This window comes from Pholcus phalangioides, unplaced genomic scaffold (genome assembly GCF_987345545.1).
Source record: "Pholcus phalangioides strain wild (caught in Gottingen) unplaced genomic scaffold, Ppha-v1.0 ptg000016l_1, whole genome shotgun sequence".
In the NCBI taxonomy this organism is placed as follows: domain Eukaryota; kingdom Metazoa; phylum Arthropoda; class Arachnida; order Araneae; family Pholcidae; genus Pholcus; species Pholcus phalangioides.
The window spans coordinates 14,685,704-14,708,531 of NW_028301609.1; the positions used below are offsets into that span (position 1 = coordinate 14,685,704).

The 22,828-nt window shown below is 34.9% G+C and overlaps 2 protein-coding genes across 3 annotated transcripts in view; one reads left to right on the plus strand and one right to left on the minus strand.

The window, feature by feature from the left end:
• Ctr9 (RNA polymerase-associated protein Ctr9) overlaps positions 1-6,288 on the minus strand; it is a 45,044-nt gene extending 38,756 nt beyond the window's left edge. Inside the window, exons 1-3 of one of the 2 annotated variants that reach the window (XM_089245676.1) lie at positions 6,083-6,288; positions 2,505-2,603; positions 1,133-1,372 (exon numbers count right to left, since the gene is read on the minus strand). In XM_089245676.1, coding sequence (XP_089101802.1) covers positions 1,133-1,372; positions 2,505-2,603; positions 6,083-6,163 — 420 coding nt within the window. In that variant the 5' untranslated portion in view covers positions 6,164-6,288. The remainder of the gene's footprint in view (positions 1-1,132; positions 1,373-2,504; positions 2,604-6,082) is intronic. The other variant, XM_089245677.1, reaches the window with a different exon arrangement.
• A 194-nt stretch (positions 6,289-6,482) lies between these two features.
• Positions 6,483-20,116, plus strand: LOC149075118 (protein NipSnap homolog 3B-like). Its single transcript, XM_089245678.1, has 6 exons — positions 6,483-6,664; positions 8,463-8,772; positions 11,317-11,475; positions 14,117-14,272; positions 16,738-16,821; positions 18,496-20,116. Exons 1-6 carry the CDS (start codon positions 6,644-6,646, stop codon positions 18,570-18,572), a joined length of 807 nt encoding a protein of 268 aa, XP_089101804.1. The 5' UTR covers positions 6,483-6,643; the 3' UTR covers positions 18,573-20,116.
• The last annotated feature ends 2,712 nt before the right edge of the window (positions 20,117-22,828 follow it).

The window sequence follows — 22,828 nt, forward strand, 5'->3', positions numbered from 1 at the left end:
CTGCATAATTTATACGTTATATCACAATAATTATTATTGATAACACGATCCTCATATTTAATATCAGAACATTGAAGAAAATTGAACATCAATTGACTGAGAGAGACAAAGTGGCTGTATTGGACTAGAGATTCTCTGGGCTTTCATTCGTATAAATTTATTTTCTCAATATCCCCCTCCCCCAACACCAGCGGTTAGCATCATCAGCTGTTCAAATTGTGTTACTGGATACTAAATTCAAAAATTTGTTTATATATAATCAGAAGTTAAACTTTCCAACAGCTAGATGACCAACCAATGATCACAGAATTTTCTTGCAGCCTGTCAGACACTGCTTGTTTTGATTGGTCATTGTTAATTATAAATTAGTGTCTTGTAAGTGTCATCTTTACATACATAAGAATGAGCAATTTCTTTCATGGCCATGGAACGAGGAAAAATCGGATGTACTTCAGATCCGGAAACTACATCCTTATAAGAGATTCATCACCTTTCTTTCTTTCTCTGACCATAGGAATTTTGATGTTTAAATAATTTGAAGAAAGAAGCTATATATTCAAAATACCTGACCAAAAGAAGAACTGTTCATACCTCCTATCTTTGTACCTGTTTTAAATACTAGCCAGGCTCATTTGCCCCATCATCATTTCAGATGAAATTATGAAACAATGCCACTCATTTTGCCAAAATTGGTATTGAAATGATTGGTCACCACAGGGCTTGAAAAATATCAAGTGCCAGGTCAAATAAGAAACTGGTGTTGGTGCCTAAAACTTCCTATGTGCGGAGGTTAGTTAGTAAATTGGAATCCATGGAACAGCACAAAATTTTTGGAATTTATACATCCATCAATACCGAAGGTGGTCATTATGTTCTAGAAAAGTTGGAAGAATTATTATTTCTAACCAGTTTTTCTCTAAGAAAAAAATGTTTGGCTAATACAAAATTATTCTGGCGCGTTTTTTAAAAATATATCAATCCCTGGGTTAACACACACAGAAATGGAGCCAAACTCTTGAGAGCAACTCTACAAAAGTCTGCCAGAAGGAAATCTTGCTTATCTTCTAAAAATTCTACATTTTCCTGCGGAAATATAGGATTTATTGCTCATGTGAGCAAAGCAATACTCTACCTGATCATACATGATGATTTTATCAGCTGTGGTGTACAATAATGTAGCTTTTGTGAAATATTCCCTTTTCTTGTCATGGTTTGATTCTTTATTAGCTTGCTGCACATAGTAAGCAGCGAGGGTATCCAGGCAAGCCATTTGGTCATGTTCAAAGTTTCTGTAGTCAATATTGGCCTCAGTTCGAGAAACATCCAGAATTTTAACAAAGTCTTCGATTTTACCACGTTTATAGTATTCAAGCTGCAATATTTAAAAAACAAATTATAAATAAAAATATATGTTTCCATCACTTCTGTAGATGAAATTTGATTAGAAGGAACCTCATAAGACTTTTTTTATTGCTTTGATTCAAACTATATATTATCAACAAAAATAACTTCAGCGATAACATATGCAGAGAACATTCAATCACCTCTTACATATGCGGGGGTTGCATTAATTCTATTAATTCGCATGATGCAATTTCCAAAGCATTTTGCTTCCTGCATGAGGTCTATGAAGTCTTTAAAAACTTTCAGATGCAAAAACACTATATTTTTTATGATTGGATTGATTTTTCTTAAATTTAGTTGTAGTTGAGATGAAAAATTAAACCACTGTTTAGTCTTACTGGATGTTATGGGAGAGGCGAGGTGTCAATTTTGACCTTCGGATGCTATGGGGCACTCCAGATCATTAATCGACATCACAGTGGATACACATTGCATTGACCTTCACTACTTGAGAAACACTGAATTAGACTAGCGGACATTACACACACATCATCCTCAAGATTCAATCATTAAAACAACAAATGGAAATTGGCTATTTGGAAAATTTTCTTTTTCTGGCAATGAAATTTTTCTCTTTGCTAAATAAGACATTTTGCTGTGTTGTGGTACGATGATAACGGACAGCTAGAGTGCTGGTTGTAACAATGATGCTGAAACTTCCGAAAAGGAAAATCTCACAAATGAAATTTTTAATGAGATGAGAACACAGACGTAGTGAAGTTTTTTGCTGAAAAATTCTTTAAAAAAAATTTTTCTCGAAAATAGATAATTTTTTTTTGCATTTACTGTAATAACTTGAAAGATTCATTGACCTTTTTGTGAGTCCAGGAGGTAGAGTAGGAATCCGAAGGCCTCTCAGAATATTCTGGGGAGTTGGCAGCCATGACATTGTCATTATTAATAATTATAATTTCTACAAATTTCACATCACAAAAATTTGTTCAAAGACAAAAATAATCTAATCAAAAGCATCACTTGGATACAATCAGTCATAGCGTTACAAATAAATGAATTGCGTTCATTCCCTCATAAAAACATTCAAAAAATCATCATAAAAAAAAAGAATTGGTTAATAAATAATGAAAAGTTTTTATACGAACAGCCAACTGAACCCAAAGATTAAGAGGTGCTTGCTCCGAACGTAGGATATTCAATACCTCATCACCCTCAGGAAGTTGGTTCAAGTCCAGCTCTATAACCTAGAGATAGGGGAAAAAAAAGACATTCAAACGTTTGAAGTAATATTCCCAATGTAAGCTACATGCTTGTTTGCATATTTAATGGTATTTGCTAGACCCATACTGTAATATAAAGTGTGTGTGCCATAAGTCTTATATAATAACCCTTTAAATTACTTTAAATAAAAATATTACTTCATTACTCTACTACGAACCTATAAAATATAAGCAAAAAACATTTTATAGCATGCTCTTACATTGCATTATCACTACCTCAATACTAAAACTTGATAACAAAAAATTGAAATTTTTAGTTATGGGAGGGGGGGGGGGGCAGGAACTAAAGATCTTGATTCCCAGACTGTTTCTGCAGCCTTTCAGGTCAGAATTTTTCAGGGGCCCACATTTATAGTAAATTTATAGATTCCAAAAAAAATTCATATTGGTTCCCTCAAGCTCCTGCAGTTTCATTTATAAATAGACCATGGGTCTGAGCAGTTCGTATAATAAATAATGACAAAATACAGTCGAATCTCATTTTAACAAATACCATTATAGTGAAAAAATCTTGTTTTAACGAACACTTTTCTAATCCCTCAGATAAGCGTACATAGAAACAATGCAAAAACCTGGAATTCCTTTATAACGAAATTTCGTTATAACAGTGATTTCTCCTGTCTCTGGGAATTCCTAATATCGGGATTCAAATGTATAGTAGATACCTACTCCCAATTAGAGTTGTTTTCTATTAGTTTCTAGCAGAAGAGCTGATATGAAGAAAACATTAAGGGGGCTGAAAGTTGCCTGTTGCCCCATACATAGGAGGGGAGGGATGCATTGAAATGTATATTCATTAATCATTGGGAGGGAGGGGGGGGGTCCTCCTCACAAAATTTATTTGAGGGCTGAAACAGCCTCAGTCCCCCCCCCCCCCATATTCCAACACCTATGCTTTTCAGGTAATCTGAGGAGTCTTCATTAATATCAGGTAGAATGTTTCCTTCCTCTTAGACTACTAACAAGACTCTATTTGGCCTACTGTACTAGACTCCAATATATGCATATAGGCCTACATTGGATCAGTCGGATCCATCATTGATTCTGAGAGGAAGAAATGCCGAGCAGAAATATAGAGGGGGGGGGGGATTGACAATTTTTCTGTGGAAACAAAAACCCATCAAAATGAAATTGACTTTTGCAGTGAGGAGAGGGCAGAATTGTTCCCCTCTCCCACTGGCTCTCAAGGTATGTTCCCATGTGTCAAATAGTTTATCTGTCAACTTCAGTCATCAAATGCTCGTAAGTAATCCAGTAATTGCTTTCATTGGATAAACTAGACAGTGCTCACTGATATATGCGCATAAGACCTACTTCATTGAAAATAAACCAGATTTTATGTACTTGACAACTTAACTGAATGACATATATTCAGCAAATGACTGCTTGATTACTCAAGTTATGAGTTTTTTGAGCACTTGAAAATTAATAAGCAACTAAACTACTTGACATGTGTAAAGGGGCCTTAATTTAGTAAAGTGAAGCACTTTTAACATGTGCTGTGGATACCTATATGGAGTCAGACATTTATTCAGTGTATGGCACAGCAAGAAGTGATGTCACTTCTTTGTGTTCAATCTGACAGCGCATACCCATTATTCATAAGTGGATGTTAAAGAATTAAATTAGGATTCTGCCTAGCATACACTGTGAGCCCAGTTGATAGCATGTACAACTAGCAGTACAAAGATTGATGGTTCTAATCCTGCTTGCCCCAGCTCACATGGCCCCCACAAAGGCGAGGCTGACAGGAAAATAAAGAGGTGAAATTTGCATCTTTTCTGGGTCGGCACCTGGGACACCAAGCTTACCGGCTCTCCCCCCATAGTTATGGCCCCGGTCACTAAGAAATAAAAGAGAAATTGCATAGCGTGTTTTATTTATTTCCAAAATATAGCAAGCCTGTGTACATAAACTATATCCAGGACTTCAAATCTAGTGCATCAGATAACCATCTGGTGTCACGTATCTTAAGAGATCTGCCAAGCAGTGCAAAGTCACTGCAGGTCTTCTGCCGTACAGCAAATAAACCTCCGGCTCTGCCTTTAAAATGTACAGATTTTAAGGGTTGTTCAGTTGTTAAGTAGGTAAAACCTAGTTTATTTTGAATAAACCAGATGCCATATGTCATTCATCAGTGGGAGCAGCCTTGTATTAGTCAATGAACATTGACAACTTAATTACTCATGTTGGGTCAGTTTTCTGTGCACTTGAGGACTTAAAATTTAGGAACAGCTTCAATATACAGTCCACGCCAAGTTGGCAAATTTTTTTTACGATAATTCACCAAGGTCGTCGTAATGATGCCAGGTTGCCGTATTTGTTCTAGAACTTTCTTTTCAGGATTCCAGGTGGCCCTCTAGTTGTTTCTTTCTACATCGTTCTTTGTCCCTTTTCTTCTAAATGGTGTCACCTTACAGCCGCGGCGTTTTGAATAATATGTAAAACCATTGGGAGATTATGTAGTGTGTGGGTCGGATTAATTATTGGATATCTCTCAAGTGTCGTACCTTTAATATTTTCCAATATTTATTTCCTTTTTTTGCATACAGGAGGTTTGGTTTTACCATATGTAAAACATATGGTTTTATATGTAATATGGTTTTAATATGTAAAACATATGGTTTTATATGTAATATGGTTTTATATGTAATATGGTTTTATATGTAATATGGTTTTATATGTAATATGGTTTTAATATGTAAAACATATGGTTTTACATATTCAAAACGCAGTGGCTGTAAGGTGACGTCATTTAGAAGAAAAATGTAGAAAAAAAGAGAAGACAAAAATAGAAAACAACTAGAGCGCCACCTGGAATCCAGAAAAGAAAGTTCTAGAACAAATACGGCAAATTGGCATCATTATGGTGGCCTTGGTGAATTATCGTAAAAAAAAATTAAGAGTGGATACCTTATGTTGTTTTGTTAACACAAGCATAATCTCTTATTCGGGTATTGGGCCCCAAAAAATAATTGCCACCATCCCCATAGTAACCTATGGATACAGCTTTGAGCCTCCCAATAATTTAGTCCTTTATATTTCCAATAACTTTACGGCAATCTTAAACTACTAAACTAACTCGAAGCATGTACTATTGGCACAGGGGCGTAGCCAGAAATTTCATTCGGAGGGGGACCACTTTCATTTCGGGCGGGGAGGACCAAAGTGACAGAACAATGGATTTGGCCTTTTTTGGTCATTTTCTCACATCTCAGGGGGGGACCAGACCCCCAAGTCCCCCTCCCTCGGTACGCCCTTGCCTGGGCAGGTATTAAGTACTTTTAATTGAGACTGCACAGCCCAGTTACATAGCTGTTTCATACCTCGATTGCTCCCTTACCTAGTTAGCTCTCATCTCTATTAGCTCATGGTGTGTGTACAGTATTCAATTTAGGACTATATACGAGTTATTTATTGCTTTAAATTTATCAACAACCAACCTCTTCGGTGTCATGGAGGGGGATTTCTATTGTGTTGACCATCTTTGATGGCTCCCTCACTTGATTACCGCTTGAATACATCGCCACCTCGTTGCGGAAACTTGTAAACTCAACCACACATTTTCAACAGAAACAACGAAACGGTAGTCACGTTCGACAGTGGAGGAGAATGAAAACACTTTGAAAAAATTAGTGTTGCCATTTTCAGTTTTTACCACTCTGTTGAAAAGATAATAATGTTATGCAAATGAGGAAATTTTATTCACCACTGAAATTCTGAAATTGTTTTACTGGTTTAATTTGAATTTTATTAATTTTTTTCAAATTTAATTGATGCTGGATATGATTTTGAAAATCGATCTTTTTTTGGGAACCATTCGATATGAGTCAAAGCCGACCGTCTCTCTCATTGTTTACTGTTGTGATGCAATCGGGCCAGCGTTTCCAGTAATTCGCGTGTTTGTTGCAATAAACCCTCGTTAAGCTTCCGTAATTAACTCACAAACTTCCTTTCGGTGACATCTTTTTCCTTTTAATCTTAAAAAGAACTGAGTTCTCGACATGTTCAACATTGTGATAAAGGTGACGTTGGTTTTTCTTTTACTCATATATTTCAAAGATAAACTGGTTATTTATTTATTAAATGAAAAAGAAAAATTCTCACTTTACTCTACCGGTTACATATAAATTGATTCCTTCGTGTTAAGAAAATAAGTCAGTACCGTGGTGACCAAATCTATTGATTGATGAGATTATAACAAAACTGATTCAATGGGTCTGGGTTTGTCCCTCAATTATCCTCCCTTTTTATAGATTAAGCCACATAATTTATTACTAATTATTGAGGAAGTATAAACTGATTTTGTGATCCCGTAATTTTCTCATTGTTGTAGATCAGGTACTTTCAACCGTCAACGCATAGTCCGAGTGAGTGCTCTACTTCTTTCCTTAAAGCATAGATGATCGCTGAATAGGACTGTTCATGGATAGCCTCAAGACTGAGCTAATAGCTCTTACTACAGTTGCTTCCAGATGGCGACATACAGAGGGAATTATATCACTCTCTGCTGTTTTATGAATTACAAAAGATTTGTTATACCTACTGTCGTAAGAGCTATTAGCTGTGTATAGAGAGACTTCCATGAGCAGTCACATTCAGTGCTCATATATGCTGTAAGGAAATAAAATGTCAGTCTTCTGTAGCTTAATGGTAGAACACTTACCCGAACTGTGAAAGATTGGTGGTATTTTCTTCAGAAACATTGTGTATTTTCTTCCTGAGTTTCATCTTCATGTCTGCTTGATAGCCACGCTTTCATTCTTCATATAACAGCAGAGAGTAACATTGTTTCTCTCACTAAGCTATGCTACAAACATGTAACCAAAGAGCTTTGTGGGTCATTTTTTCTATCTGCATGTATCAGACACAAAAATGCACACAATTACAAATGGATGGGGGGGGGGGGGAGAACACTTGCAAACTTGACTGGGTCATGTACATAGTGTCCCATCTTTTGGAAATATTTTGATACCTGCATGAGAGGGGAAGCAGAGTGTTTGTCTGGTCCTTCTCAATGTTAAATGTGTACATTTAAACTAAAAAGTTCTTCAGTATCTCTCACATTTTCCTGTTAATTCTCATTAATCCAATTTTAAAGTTTGTTCTTCTGTCGGTTTTTGTATTTTTTTTTTTGTTTTTGTTTGATAGCTTTCCATGGTGTTTAAGAAAAAAAACTTATCTCTGAATTTTGGGCATCAGCTGGAACACATTGGATTAGAAATCTATGGAAATCGTGTTTCAGCTTTGTTATTTCGGCTAACAAACTTGATTTTGGAACGATTTATGTATGTTAGTCGAGGCATCACTGTATACATGAGCTGAGCAATTCACTCGAAGACTACACATGGTACATAGGTGGAGATAGACTTGAAATTCTGGGGGGGGGGGGGGCACAATAATGATTGCTGGAGGGGGTGCAGGACGATGATGTCAGTTCATATGTATGCATATACATTAGATCAGTAGGCTCCACCTTTGACGCTGGGAGAGCAATTCCCTTATATATCCGCCCATGCATGGTACCCATCTTAAAAAGAGGTAATTGCGAAACCTTCAAGCCCCAAGGCAGTGGCTTTCAACTTCTATGTAAAAATTCATTGTTAGAGACACTCATCGCCTTATTATTTGATAAACTTTCAAATGGAGCAAATCAAATATATATATATGTTGGGTTGTTTTTTTTTGTTTTTTTTTTCCTTGCATCATTTTGTGTTTTCCGCTGTGTTATGTCAGTTTATAGATCTATCATTTTCTTATATGAGTGAAAAATAAACTGCTTTATGCATTATATATGGAGTTCCTTTTCTATAATTTTTTTAGCACATCTTGAAAGGCAGGTGGAGTAAACTTTGTGGTTCGCAGCTCCAATTGCAAACAAGGACAAATTTTTCAGTTCCACCCTTGCAGAATGCCTCTAGAGAAAGCGAGGGAGAGGGTTTATATCTTGGCAGCAAGGACAGTCAGAAAGTGTATGAGATAAGGACATATAAAGTTCTTCCAAAAGATTTCAAAACATACATCAGAATCACTGAAGAAAACTTTCACCTTCGCACGAAGCATTCAAAATTGTTTGGTTTCTGGAGCACCGAACTTGGTGGCTTGAATGAAATTATCCATATATGGGAGTATGGTAAGGCCTTTTTTCACCAGTCCTGGTAGTTCAAAATCAGTTATTAATGAATCACTTTCAAATCACATTTCTTTAATCAATGCCTTCAAGTTTATGTAATGTGTTTTGTTTGTTTGATTTTGTTAGGTTTTTTAAAAGAGAAATCTATTGCACTTGCTCTTTGAAATTATTGGTCGTTGTTTGGTGCTTTTTTGAGCTGGTGCCGCTTCAGATTTCTGTGTTAAGACTTTTGATTTAGATTTTAGCAATAATCTTAATCTAATTAGTTTCTCGGAAATCCATTATTGCTTGATAATCCACTAGTTTCTACTTATACAGTGTTTTCTTTACAGCCTAATAACACAATCTTCACAACCCACAAAAATGCAGTCATCTGTCACATTCATTTTTCAACTTGAAAGATGGATGGCAGCACTTTTTGATAAAATCACATGCACATCTTAAACATCTCAAATAGTTAGGGACACACATATACTTATTAGAAAAAAGATTCATCCCCCCATCATTTGCCCAAGATTCTGTAATAGCTATAAAACCCAGGCCCTCCACAGCTATCACAGTTTCTAAAAAATCTTTCTTATGACCCAAGCTCCTGGTATTTATTAGCACACATTTTAATTTGCCCTGTGATTCAGTGTCAATCGAGAAGCCATCCAAGTCAGAGGGGGTAATTCCACATCCATACTGTTCTTATTAACAATAACTAACCTGCATTCCCATCTACGTGGTCTGGGAGTAAAAAACCTGATCGTAAACCTCCCAGACCCCACTCCTATCAGGATGAATCCTATCCCAACGAAGCCACCTATTAGTAAATGTGGGAAGCTCAAAGAACATGACCCCAGCCAAGGGAGAATCAAATGTCTTTCAGGCCTAAATTGAATTGGTGTATCCTACTCCTATATCCCCTACTATCCCTTGTCAGTACTGGAATCACTACCACATCTGAACCCCCCTCCCAAGCAGATAATAGTAAGTCCCGGTACTCTAACAGAGACTCACTAATATCTGCTCCTACCTGATTCATTCCCACCCACAGGATTACCCGCCTAGGGAACTTTCAAATGATGCAAAATGTCTCAAACGTTACTAATCTTCCCCCAGGAAGACGACAGCCCTCAAAACCCCAAAAATCTCTACACACTGTTTCCCAGTTCCTTAACCATAGAATCGCCAATGATTAAACCCCTATCACTATCCCCCCTACCTCATCCACAACCACCCATTCACCCTCTAAACTGTCGTTGTTCATGGAGATTGCTTCTTCAACGACAGGTGGCTCCGTAATTACTGGGCCCCCCAAAATCCTAACTCTCTCTCATAATGCTTCAACCTTGAGTTCCAAAACAAAGAGTTTTCTTGAGTGAAAAAATCAAAGGCAAGAGAATAATTAAACTCGCAATCTAGAAAAATAAAGAAAACACCACAGAGTTCAATCCAAAAAATAAACAAACATGCTAACTAAAACTCACGAGAATGGAGAAAAACACAAAACAGCACATTGATGCCACAGACAATCCTCCAGTAATTCTTCAGCGATGGGTTCAGGTTTCGGATAAAACTACTGCAATCGGTCAGCCAGCGGAGCACGATAAGAACGCATCCAATCCATCCATGGCTAAGACAAGAATTATGATCATCAAGGGTACACTTTTGAAAAATGTCATTGTCATGCTTTATTCAATTCATTCAGTGTTTTTTTGTTGATCTTCGCACTTCTACTGCATTTCATTCACCAGTACAATGTTGCACGTTGAAAGGAATCTTTATTTTTCAATATTTTTTACACATGGGCGGGGTCCAGCCTGGAGGCTGAGAAAATTTGCGTGTATCATTTATTTTTTCACACACTATAAATTCACTATAGAAGGGCGCTGGGGGTCCCCTAAGATCCCAGCTAGGGGGCCCTACTAGATGATATGGGGAGCCATTATTTTACAACTTATCTTGCTTTCAATTGAACAAAAAAAATAATTATAAAGTTGCTAAGCATAAAAATCTAGGTCTTGAGTACCATGTACACACAAAATTGAAACCTCAGACAAAGGAAGTTTCTGCCAGAAATTAAAATTTTATTGCTCTACTAAATGAGTGTTACTGATTTTTTTGACAAAATCAACTCAATTCAGTGCACAATGTGATGAGCATCAAAAAGCTGTTTTACATATGTACACTAGACTACGTAAACTATTTTACATAGCTTAGGATTTGGTGACTATTCGCGGTTATTTTCATTGCACACATGCAATCGCTTCGCAAATGCATACTATATTTCAAACCTTGTCAGTAGACTGCCAAGTGAAATTTGAAGCCACGAATTACAAGAGTTCAAAAAATGATAGTCAAACCTCTTTTCAAAGCAACAAAACACATTATTAGCCTTTGTCATAACAAGCCCTTCAGTTCAAAATTTCAAAACAATTTGTACACAAACAAGACTTTGTTTCATGTAGAAATTTCCAATGTTTTAAATATACTTCATCATATATGAATGGCATAACTCTTTGTTGTCTTATTCATTATATATCAAAACAAAATTTACAGATGATCATGTACATCGTGCGAAAGTTCGAAAATCCCTTGCAAATGATTCAGAATGGCAAAATAATTATATCAAGCAAGTTGCGCCTATGTGGTTCAAGCAAGAAAATGCCACTATGATGCTATTGCCATGGAGTATCATTACACTGCCCAGCAAATCAGGTTTGTTCAATATGCTGTTTACATAAGTTACCTCATGAGTTTCCAAAATCTTGTGGCAGTTTAAATAAAAGTTTGTATCATTTACTTTTTAAATAAATCATTTGATCGTATTGCCCACCACAGTCTTTTTCTGCAAATGACGGCTAGTTAGACTAAGATGTACAGTTTATGGCTGATTCTGAATGACTATAAACACCTCTGCAATGTTTTTAAAGATTTCCTCTTTCTTAACACATTATTGGCAAGAAACATATTTCAGACCCTTTCTGACTTGAATATATCTCGTCTCAAAACAGAGAAATGGTGCCACTATCCTTTATCAGGGCACTTACAAAAGTAAAACCTTAAGGGGGGGGGGGCTAATTCTGCCAAAAGTCCTCTATATACACAGGATTAAAGGATGCACAGTTTAGTCTCAATAATCAGGTAAACAAGACAGAGACCACCTTAAGTGACTTGAAACTTGGGGGGGGTTCCCACTAATACTTATTTTGCCCTCAAGTTAACAGTTTAATTCAGTTTTCAGCTCTCAAGACACATCCACTCTGGTTAAGGGATACCAACAGGACCACCAGACCCTAGAAAAACCGATACTACAGGTGTCTCTTTTTATGCAATTGACTGATTCTGTAAAATAGTCATGTAAGATGAAATCATGTAAAGTGAGTCGAATTTAATATTGGAAAGATAGGGATGGGGCTGGTTTTCTCCAGAAGGATTAAAATTATTGAACCCAACAGCAAAGAAACCCTTTTTTAATGAATTAATTATTCAAACCTATATGTGTGGATAAATCTCATGAATTTAGGCAATATGAATGAATCAAATTGACACTTTTTCTGTTTTTACTGCTTCTGATTGATTCTAGTGTGAGTGTGAATGTTTTCTTTCCTGAAGAGGCTGATAACTCTTTTTAATGAAACAGTCAAGATTTGGCTGACAAGCAGCATTTTTCATGTCCTTATGAAGACTTCCATAGCAAAGCCAGAGAATTCCACTTATTTCTCGCAAATATAAAAATTCTTCTTTCACTGAAACCACTTTTTTGATTGAATTTCTCATGGCATTGCCAATGTGTTACCAAATATTTTTCAACAGTGAAATCTAGCGAGTTGTATCTGAGAATTTCTCTCGTATTTGTTTCAACTACACCATCAAATCCAATGTGTTTTGTCATCAAAGGGTTTAAATAGTGTTATGTTATATATCTGCGATTTGCAAGCCCATACTTCCAGGATTAAAGTTATCAAAATTAAATACATACACTCTAAGCTGAATTTTGCAGGTTGGAATTCATAAATTCAATTTTTGGAAATTGTGTTACAGTGAAATTGCATGAAGCGAGGGATACCTATAATTTTTTTTCACCCTAAATTTACTATAGAGGATTTTGGGATCCATCAGAGACCCGAGGAATCGAGACTTCCCTCTACCTAAAATTACTCACATTTGAATAAAAATGGGACAAAACTTATGCCTCTTAAAAAAGCAGGTTCTGAAAAATTCCAGCACCTTTTGGATTATTCTGAACCTCCAAGTTTTCGAGATTCAAATTATTGGAACTTTACTCAGAATTTTCGGAAAATAATTTCATTGCCAATTAAGAAATTTCAAAATAATTTGAAGCTAACTTGCAGCATTCTGATCACTTTTGGTCATTAATTTATAGTGCAAGCCAAATTAGACAGGACCTAATGTTGACTGTTGATTTTGGTTGTTTTTTTATCATACCTCTAACCAAGAGATTTGTGTGCCAACTATAATGTGTGTGATAAACCTCCTGTGTGGTTCCAAAGTGCTATGTTGTTGTTTTTGTCCCAGAACCATTTCTGTTGCACGCGAGTAAGGGAATACCCTTCTTTATTTTGGAAAATACTTGCCATTATGTGTGCTGTCATCACCTAAATTTCATTTTTCGCTTCTAAGACAACTTTGGTTTGAGGACAAATGATGTCACTCTCTATTATTCGTATAAGTGGAAATGACTAGATACTAGGCAGGGATGAATTTTGGAAAGAAAATTTACTTGCTTTTGCAGGGAATCAAACCATGTGCTCATCTCGAATGTGAAGGGGGCGATTGTTTGATTTCCTGCAGGGCAAGTAAATTTTCTTTCTAAAATTCACCTCCGTTTGATATCCAGTCAGTATGTACTTAGTATAATTTTTGGGTTGTTTGGTCAACTTTCCCATTTATATATCATCATAGGAAATAATTGTTTAGTGTTAAATGAGAAAAATACTGAAAGGAGAAAATTACATTTAAAAAATTTTTCAGGTAATTTTTTATTGGTCTATAACATAGTTTCCCAACGTTTCTTGTCCCAGCGCCCCCTTCTGCAGAAAATGTTTTTTGCCATCGCCCCCCCCCCCCCAATGCAATCTAACCCATAGGATCCTATGTTATACCCGTCGCTGCTACCCCCCGAAACTTTCACTAGTTTATAATTTTCAAATACCTTTCAAAGTTCGAATAATTTTTCATTAAATATTAATCTTGGGTGTTAGAAGTTTTTTGTTTTTGGTTGAAATTTTAGGTTTTTTTTCACAGATTTCAGTCATTTACTTGTTGTTTCATTTGTTATTTTTCTGAGTAAGCAATTTCCCCCCCCCCCCTCCCTCTGCTCTTACTTTGTGCTTAGGAGTATATGAGTTACAGATATTCAGTATGAATAGCCACACAGATATTTGGGATGGAAGGCTGAAAGCTGCGATGGAGCTGAGTTCCCTGAAGCTCAAGAAATCAAACTCTATACTTGTTGGTTGTTTCACAACGATATTTGGTCAGCACAATTCTGGTAAATAAATGTCAGCCTTTGTCTTTTTTTTTATATTTACTTCTGGATTATTAAATTTGTAATAGTTGAAGATAAACCAAGTATTTCTGTTATGAATATACAGTCAACGCTCGTTGACGCGTTTACACGAGATTGGAATAGGGGGCAACTTGCTGAATTGGATAGAATCGTGGTTAAGAGATAGGTCGCAACGAGTTATGGTTAACGGGGAATTCTCTGGTTGGACAGACGTCACAAGTGGAGTTCCTCAGGGAAAAGTCCTTAGCCCCCATACTTTTTTCACTTTTTATCGGTAAACTCGATCAGGGTATCGATGGGATTACTAGCAAATTCGCAGATGATGTGAAGCTAATGGGGGTAATCGGGAATGAAAGCGATAGGGAGTTGCTCCAGACCAACTTAAACAGAATTGCATCATGGGCAAATAAATGGAGCATGACGTTTAGCGTAGATAAGTGCATGGTCGCTCATTTTGGTTCGAACAACCCACGGTTCTCTTACGAGTTGAATGGTGTCACTATCCCAGATTCAACTAGGGTCACCGATTTGGGAATTCTCATTGACGAGTGACTTCGGTTTTCTGTACATTGTTCAGCGGTGGTCAAAAAAGCGAATAGAGCGCTTGGTCTCATTTTCAAAAAGGTCTCTTCGCGTTTTCCTAAAGTCATTCTTCCGCTTTTTCAAGGCTTAGTTCGTCCTGGACTGGAGTATGCTGTAAGGTTTTGGGGACCATACCTACAGAGGGACATAGACTTGGTTGAAGGGAGTGCAGAGAAGAGCTATGCATGTCCTTATTGGCACACAGGGCTTGAGTTATGAAGAGAGACTTCATTTTTTGAATATGTTTACATTGGATGAACACAGGTGTCGAGGAGATATGATCGAAGTGTTCAAAATTTTCAAAGGGATGGATAGGATGGACCATGAACTTTTAGTACACCGCCAATCGACTGCTTTTACAAGGGGACACCAGTATCGATTGGTGAGGGACAATGCAAGGCTATGGTGTCGCAGGGAATTCTTCTCTAATAGGGCTGTTAAAAAATGGAATAGCTTACCCCCGGAGGTAGTAAATTGTAACACAATTGACACGTTTAAAAAAGAAATACGATAAACATGTTGGGGTAAATTGAGAAGCTATCCATTCTTAGAATAAGACAACAATAAGTGTTCTTTATGGGCGTTGTATAATATTTTATCATGTGTATATATTGATTATGATTTTTGTTAATTGCATCTTTAATTGGGTTGCTGTATTTTTGAAATATATGACAACCATATTTTTATGGGCATCTTTTTATCATCCACCTCGTTGGGCATTTTGTCTGTTGTGGCGTTGTATTTGTAATGTGCACCCCCCCCCCCCCCCGTTCCAAGAAAAACAAATGTCATATTAGGAGGTAATTATATTAAACGTTTAAAAAGAGTAGCAAAATTTTTCTTCTCCGGAAAATTATACAGTAAAACCTGTCTAACAAGGGCACAGTATGAGACGGAAACCTGTCTTAAATGGAATCAAAATATACAGTCGAATCCCATTATAGCGAACTCCAAGAGCCCAGAGAAGTCACTTCGATATAACATAATTTTGTTGTAAATGGATTCTAGGTTTTTGCATTGCGCTTATGTAAACTTATCTGTGGAGTTAAAAAAGTGTTTGTTAAAACGAGATTTTTGCTATAATGGTATTTGTTAAAATGGGATTCAACTGTAGTCTTTTCAGTTCTGTATTTAGGTTTTGACATCAGTTTCTTGTTGACTTCCAAAGTTTTCAATATGAGATCTAAAGATATAGCTCTCCATTTATTTAAGTGAGCCGTATCAAATGATATTTTCAGAATGAGAACATAAGCTCTCTCATGTTTTCATAACATAAATCACATTTAATTTTTTTAATTCGTTTAATTGGAGGTTGTTTCATTAAACAAATGATTTCTGCGAGTCGCTATATTGGATAAAAAGTAACATGATGGAAATAGGAAAATATTTGGAAACTGTCATACTTGTCGTTATAATGAACTTTCGTTATAACAAGCATTGACTCTATTGTGATTATTTCAGTATAAAAAATATTTAAATTAAACAAAATATTTGTAATAAACATTTCTTATTTCTTTATCAAGAAGAATAAATTTAAAAACTAGCAACGCTATTTGCCTCCATATTCTTGTTTCTGATTTACCGACACCTTCTGACCTATAATTTGAAATATACTGAAAAGTACGGATGCGAAAATGGCTGCCTTTTATTGTTATTAGGTGGCTATGGACAAAGAATTCAAGACTTTTCGAGAATGGCTGAGAAGTAATCTCATTATTAATTTTCAGATTGGGATAATTAAAGAACTTGAAAAGGGTGCATAAAATTAAGTTGCCTGAAAATATTAACAAACGTTTTCCATTCAATTTCTCAAAAATAACATACTAGCTTGTTGTCATATTCATATTTATTTTCTTATTTTATAGTCTATGCTTTGTGGCAGCATGAAAATTTTGACAAATTTGCTTTTGGAAGACTCCAGTTATTGAGCGACACAAACAAAACTGTTTGTGAGTATTTTCTTGTGCTTTGGTCATTTCAATACTGTCGTGGAAGCACCCATCCAGGATTATATTTTTTTCAACAAGTGCTTCCGTGACAGTCTCTTTACTTCTGATATGTGTAATCTGAGCATTTCTTATAAACATTGTACGATAAGATGAAATTATTGATTTAGACATTTCTGTTTATTTACTTAGTTTAATATTTTTTGTCATTTGATTTCTTAAGATTTGATTTCTGAGTAATTGGAGACACATATTTTCAATTAATTTCTAACTTCGTAATTTTTTTTCAGATTGTAAAACAACATTGCATACATTTTTTTATTTCCTCATTTGTGAAATATTCCACGCTTAGAGATGCAACAGAATTGACTAGAGATAATCGGTTGAGGTTGACCATAGTATATTTAAACCCTATTTTTAAATTCCTGCTTTTCACTGTTTTCCTGTCATCTACTTCATTTTTCTTTGTTCCCATCTTAAACTCATTCTTTTTATCATTCACTGTTTTCCCCCACCATTGACAATGTGATTTGGACTTTAGTTCCTGTGATTTATATTCTTTTTTTCCTAGGTTGGCAAACACATTGTGGCATGCATTACCTCTTGTTCAAATAGAATTCTATGGATATGCCATTCAAGTAATGGTGGTAGTTAATGAAGGTGGAAATATAATCTTGCAGAAAAGCAAAAATATTAGGCAATTAAGAATTTTTCAAGTACCTTAGCGTGTGTCTTTTTAAGGCTTAAATTCAGCTATTTATTTTTATTAATTGTTACTCATAATTATCTTAATGTTAGTCTTACAAAGTACGTATACTATCAGGGGTTCCGTTCACAATCCCGACAAGTCACAATCCCGACAGACAAAATCCTGACAGGTCAAAATCTCGATCTACTATCAGACTTGTGAGAAAAGCGTCACTCCTGGGCACCAAATGAAAATGACTTTGTAAACAGTTGGGTGACCTAATAATGAGAAAACAAAATTTGCTAATTACGTTGTGAGGACCTTCAAAACTGATGTTATAGGTGGGGTGACGTTAAGAGTAAATGGCATTATACTGTAATTATTTATTTCTTCATATTTTCAGTTAATGTGATTTCCTGTGTATAATCTGTGGATTATGTGTTGAATATGAGTCCTCTTAGTTTGGGTCAGAAACCACTTCATATTATCCACAGATTTTTTTTTCTGATAGGTTGAAACAACATCAAATATTGTTAAAAATAATTTACAAAAATTATTCTTAAAAGATGGCGTATAGATGTGGGTGGATAAATTGATGTCTTTTCAAAAAAAAATTGACTAACAATCTTTTCCATTCTTCAAGATTTTATTATTAGTGAATGAAATTTACATGTGCAGATTACAATCAGGTAATTAGGGTTGCAAATTTTCCCATTCAGTATATAAAATGACATAAGGTTTTTAATTGTTTATTTAAACATTTTTAGCATTGAAAAATGGGAAATCAGCCTCTTTTAATGGTGTTTTCATTTTTTTTTTCCTGCTGCCATTTACAGTTTTCCCATTAGTACCTTGAAATGTGTAAAAAAAAGAGGACTTTGTTACTTCTTGCAATTTTGTATTTTATTTTTGAATTTACTCGTGTATAAAAATGTTGCCATTCTTTATTAATTATGATAGAAATCTCAACAATTAATTTTTTTTTTCAGTGCATGCTTTCTACCACGAGGTTTTAACTGGGTACAGCAAGGGTCTCTTACCCCATAAGGTATCGCCTCTGCAATGAAGAAGCAGCACCATCTTTACGAATAGAAAAATAGATAACAGTTTTTTCTCCTTTCTTTTGTTATATTTTATTCTGTTTTTTTTATGCATGCCCAGTGTTTATTTTAGTCTATTCCAAGCCCATAAAGCTCTGTAAGTACATTTGGAATTGTACAAAGAAAAATAATGTTCAAGTTTAAATCTTTATTTGCTCATTTTAAATAAGTATCTATATATTGTGGTCGAGCCTGTGTTGTTCACTTACATTTTAAGCTGAACTATGTGAAATAACAAACATTTTGAGATAGCATTTGTTTTTTGTTTTTCATATCTTTTAAAAGAAATGCAGAAATTACATGCAGCTGTATGTAGAAACATTTTTCGAAAGATGTTTTCACTTAACAATAACAGCTCATTATAACTGTATCATCTTTGTGATCAGATGGACTTTCCAGTGCTTTTACCAATTGAAAGAAATAGTTTCGTGTTATAACTAGAAAAGAAAGCTATGTTCCCCCCCCCCCATTACCTTCTGTCATGTTTCTAGATTTTCACATGTGATTTGGGAAAAGATTTGAATATTCAAAGAAAAATATGTATTGTGTGATATTTCTCAGTGCAAAATAACTCTGCAATACTGCTTCAGTAGTATCTATCTTGTTTTCAAATTGTGTGTCTCTGCAACAGGCCATTTTATGAAAAATTCAAACTCTGGTGGGTCACTTTGAAGAAACTGGTATTCAACAGTGTGGCCAAAGTCACAAACATAAACAGAAAAGTAATAGGTCATGGCCCACGAATGAAATTTTTTTCTTTTCACTGGTGGATTGAATAAAAAGGGTGATGGGCTATAAACCCCACCAGTTAATGCATCAAAAAAATCAATCCATTTCAAACATTTGTAAAATATTTGTCTGTATTTTGATTCAAATTTGAAATTATTTGCAAACTATTTATACGTGGGAAAAAATATACTGAAGCAAAATGAATTATATCTTTGTTATTTTTATTCATACAAATATCAAAATCAATGCTAGTACTTTAAAGGTAATATATAACTACTATAATTATGTAACAAATCACATAATTATTATCCTCATATTTGAGGTTTTACAAAACTTTCTGATCTGAAGAATTGCCTCAACATAGTTTTCTTGTTTCATCTTGCTTTGTCCACCAGAAACCTTAATGATCTCGGCCATACTAAAAATGTCATTATCATTCATAAATTTATGTTTTCTAGACTACATTCAACATATATATATATATGCAGACAAATTATTGGCTTCATAACTATTTTTTACCAACAAATATTTTACCCCAAATAGATCGAAAATGTGAAGTATTTTTACTCTTAAGAATCTAGTCATTTAAGTTCCGTGAAGACTTCAAATATATGTCAAGATATTTATCAATAATTTAGTTTACCTATTTGGCATTTTTTTTCAGTATATTTTTGGTTGTGTAGCATTTATAAGTGATTCTCAACCTGTGGGGTGCAACGAGGAGAAAAAGAAAAAAAAAGTGCCAAAAAGACTAGGAAACTATTACTTAAAAATTGAAAAATGCTAATTGTGTATAATTTGAAGGAAGAAAAATACATTCAAATGATCCAAAAATAAAATGTTGCCCCTCATTGATAGCTGCATACATACATATCAGTTATTTGAAATTCAACATTTCCGGCAAGGCGTTCAAACTAAACTGATATAGGAAGAGGTTTTTGTTTGTCCAGCTACAAAAAGGTTGAGAAACACTTGAATGTCTGTCATTCAAATTATTTTATATTGAATTTACTGTCTGTGATACAAGTTTTATGTTACAAGGTTCCTTGAGTGAACAATCTCATGCAAAATTTTAATGAGTCGCTGCATTTATTTCTCCGAAAAAGTTAATATTTGTTTTTATTTTTTTGTTGAAATTTTTATTGTTACTTTAACAAAAACACACATCTATGACTGACTCATGTAGTGGCTTTGTGATTGTGTTTTTACCATTATTTGTTGTGTATAGTCGTTGTATTATACCTTGAAAAACGTCTACATTTCTTAGTGAAGATAAATATACTGCACGGAGCAGTGTATTAATCCTCACTTTCCTTTTTTACCCTGAAATTGGATGCAAATGTTGATTATACAATGCTCCAGATTATAGGATGTTTTCCTCTAGCAAAATTTGCATGTTTAGATTATATTCAGGAAATTATGGTACATTCTCATTTTAATAATATTGCCAGGTGAACGTGAATCCAAGCCCCCCCCCCCCCTCCTCCCAGAGAACATGTTCTTTGGGGGTTCAATCTTGATGTAGAGTTTTTGCTAAGAAAAACTACATAATGGCAGTGCATTGGTTTTAGAGAGTTTTTACAAATAAATCTAATTAGTGTATGAAGTCAAACATTAATATGTTTTCCCCACTGCTGTGCAGTCGTGTGAGCATGGTGCTGGACTTTCATCATGAGAGTCTAGACCTGGCTTCATCCAGGTTCGAACCCTGCTGGCGACACATCGGTGGTTTTCTGTGCTTTTCCAATTTTGAGGTGCGAATGCAAGCTGGTCTTCTATTTCTAAATATCTCTCCGTATAGAGTAGACAGACCTTAACATGATACTTACATAACATGGAAATTTAGGCATTTGCCATTTTCACTTTAAAGTATGGAAGACAGGTGTCAGCACAAGTATAAGACGAAACAAGCACATCACTGAAAACATAAATATGTTGGGGCCAAGCATATGCACACGTACAACATGTTTGAGAATGTACCAGTATGTTAGAAATTCCTCAGAGGAATGGTTACATACATTTGTTTGGTTGAGTGGTTGGTATCTTTTCCCCCACATTATACATACCTATAGTCGTCTAAACATGAGAGGACTATATTTACTCTAAGTAGACCCCACTTCACCTTAGGTATGTTTCAACCATGTTGCATAACCACCACCTGAATGTACAGTTATCCCCCAGTGATCATGAGTCATTTTACCTTATTTTTTTTAAATAAATGAAATACCATATTTTCAAGTATTATAATAATTTTAATCTCATGTTGTATCGAATCTTATAAATTATGGTGAATGAAACTATGGTTCTGCTGGGGAATCCTGAGTTAGATGAAAAGGATTGTTTGGGCAGAGAGAGGGAGAGAAGGGGGTGGGGCAGTTCATCGAATTTCAATGAATTGACAGAGAGGCAATTTATTGAAACGTGATGTATGTAAATACAGTAAACCTTGAAAAGATCACCTCTTTAAAAATTCCATCTCCTCATAGGACCAATATTTTCTGGTCAGAATTTGTCGGATAAGCTACCTTTTAGAAGGGTCAGGTTTTCTGATGGACAGTGAGTGGCTCTCTTAGAGAGGTTTCACTGTTTACGATTTACATGTTCCTTGCGAATTCGGTTGGTCCTTTTGTCTTCAAGTCCTAATTCAAAAGAAGCAGCAAAAAAATTTTTTTTTTGTTTTCCTATTTATGATTCAATGTTCTTGCTAGTCACTAAACCAAATTTTTGCTCACCCTGTTATAAAGCATTATGTTGCAGGTTTTTGTTTTCTCCTCTTTCCTAAATATTTGTATAATTTCATGATTTTTCAAAAAATAGCTCATATTTAGAGCCTGTATTATATTCATTAAAAAAGTGGCAGAATATGCACTAAAAATAAAGATAAATGTGCCCTTAACACTGCCAAAATATTCCATGAAATCAAAAATATGTGAGAAGAATGAAAATAAATCCATCTAATAATGCCAAAATATAATAAATAATAATGACAAAAATGAAAATTATACACAAAAATGAAAAAAATATGCATTTAAAAGCGTTTAAATATGAAAAATCATAAATATGCCTTATAGGGCATATAAAAGAATATTGAAGAGTGTATGTGAAATGAAAAAAAATATGCATTCAGAAATGCTGAAGTGTCACTAAAGAAGAAAAATATACATAAAAAATTGAAAAAAAAATTGTGCATATATTTTTATATGCACATTTTTTTCAATGCGTTGCAGGTACAGAAATATGATCTTCAGGCATTTTTAGATGCATATTTTTCATTTTTAAACACATGCCCCAAAATGAACAATATGCAATGGTGAAATATTTTCTTTAAAAATATAAAGAAATGAGATGGAATTTGAAGAATTTGATTGATCAAAGGAAATTAATACAAAAATGCTCTAAAAATGTGCACTTATTTTAAAATTTTGATTATATGCATTTCTGTGCACTAACTATAAAAAGTGTTAAAATGTGCTATATTGCATATAATCCAGGC

Coding starts and splice junctions, on each gene's coding strand:
- LOC149075118 (XM_089245678.1), top strand. CDS start 6,644: ATGTTCAACATTGTGATAAAG. Junction 8,773..11,316: donor TATCCATATATGGGAGTATG/GTAAGGCCTTTT, acceptor CAAAATTTACAG/ATGATCATGTACATCGTGCG. Junction 16,822..18,495: donor CGACACAAACAAAACTGTTT/GTGAGTATTTTC, acceptor TTTTTTTTTCAG/TGCATGCTTTCTACCACGAG.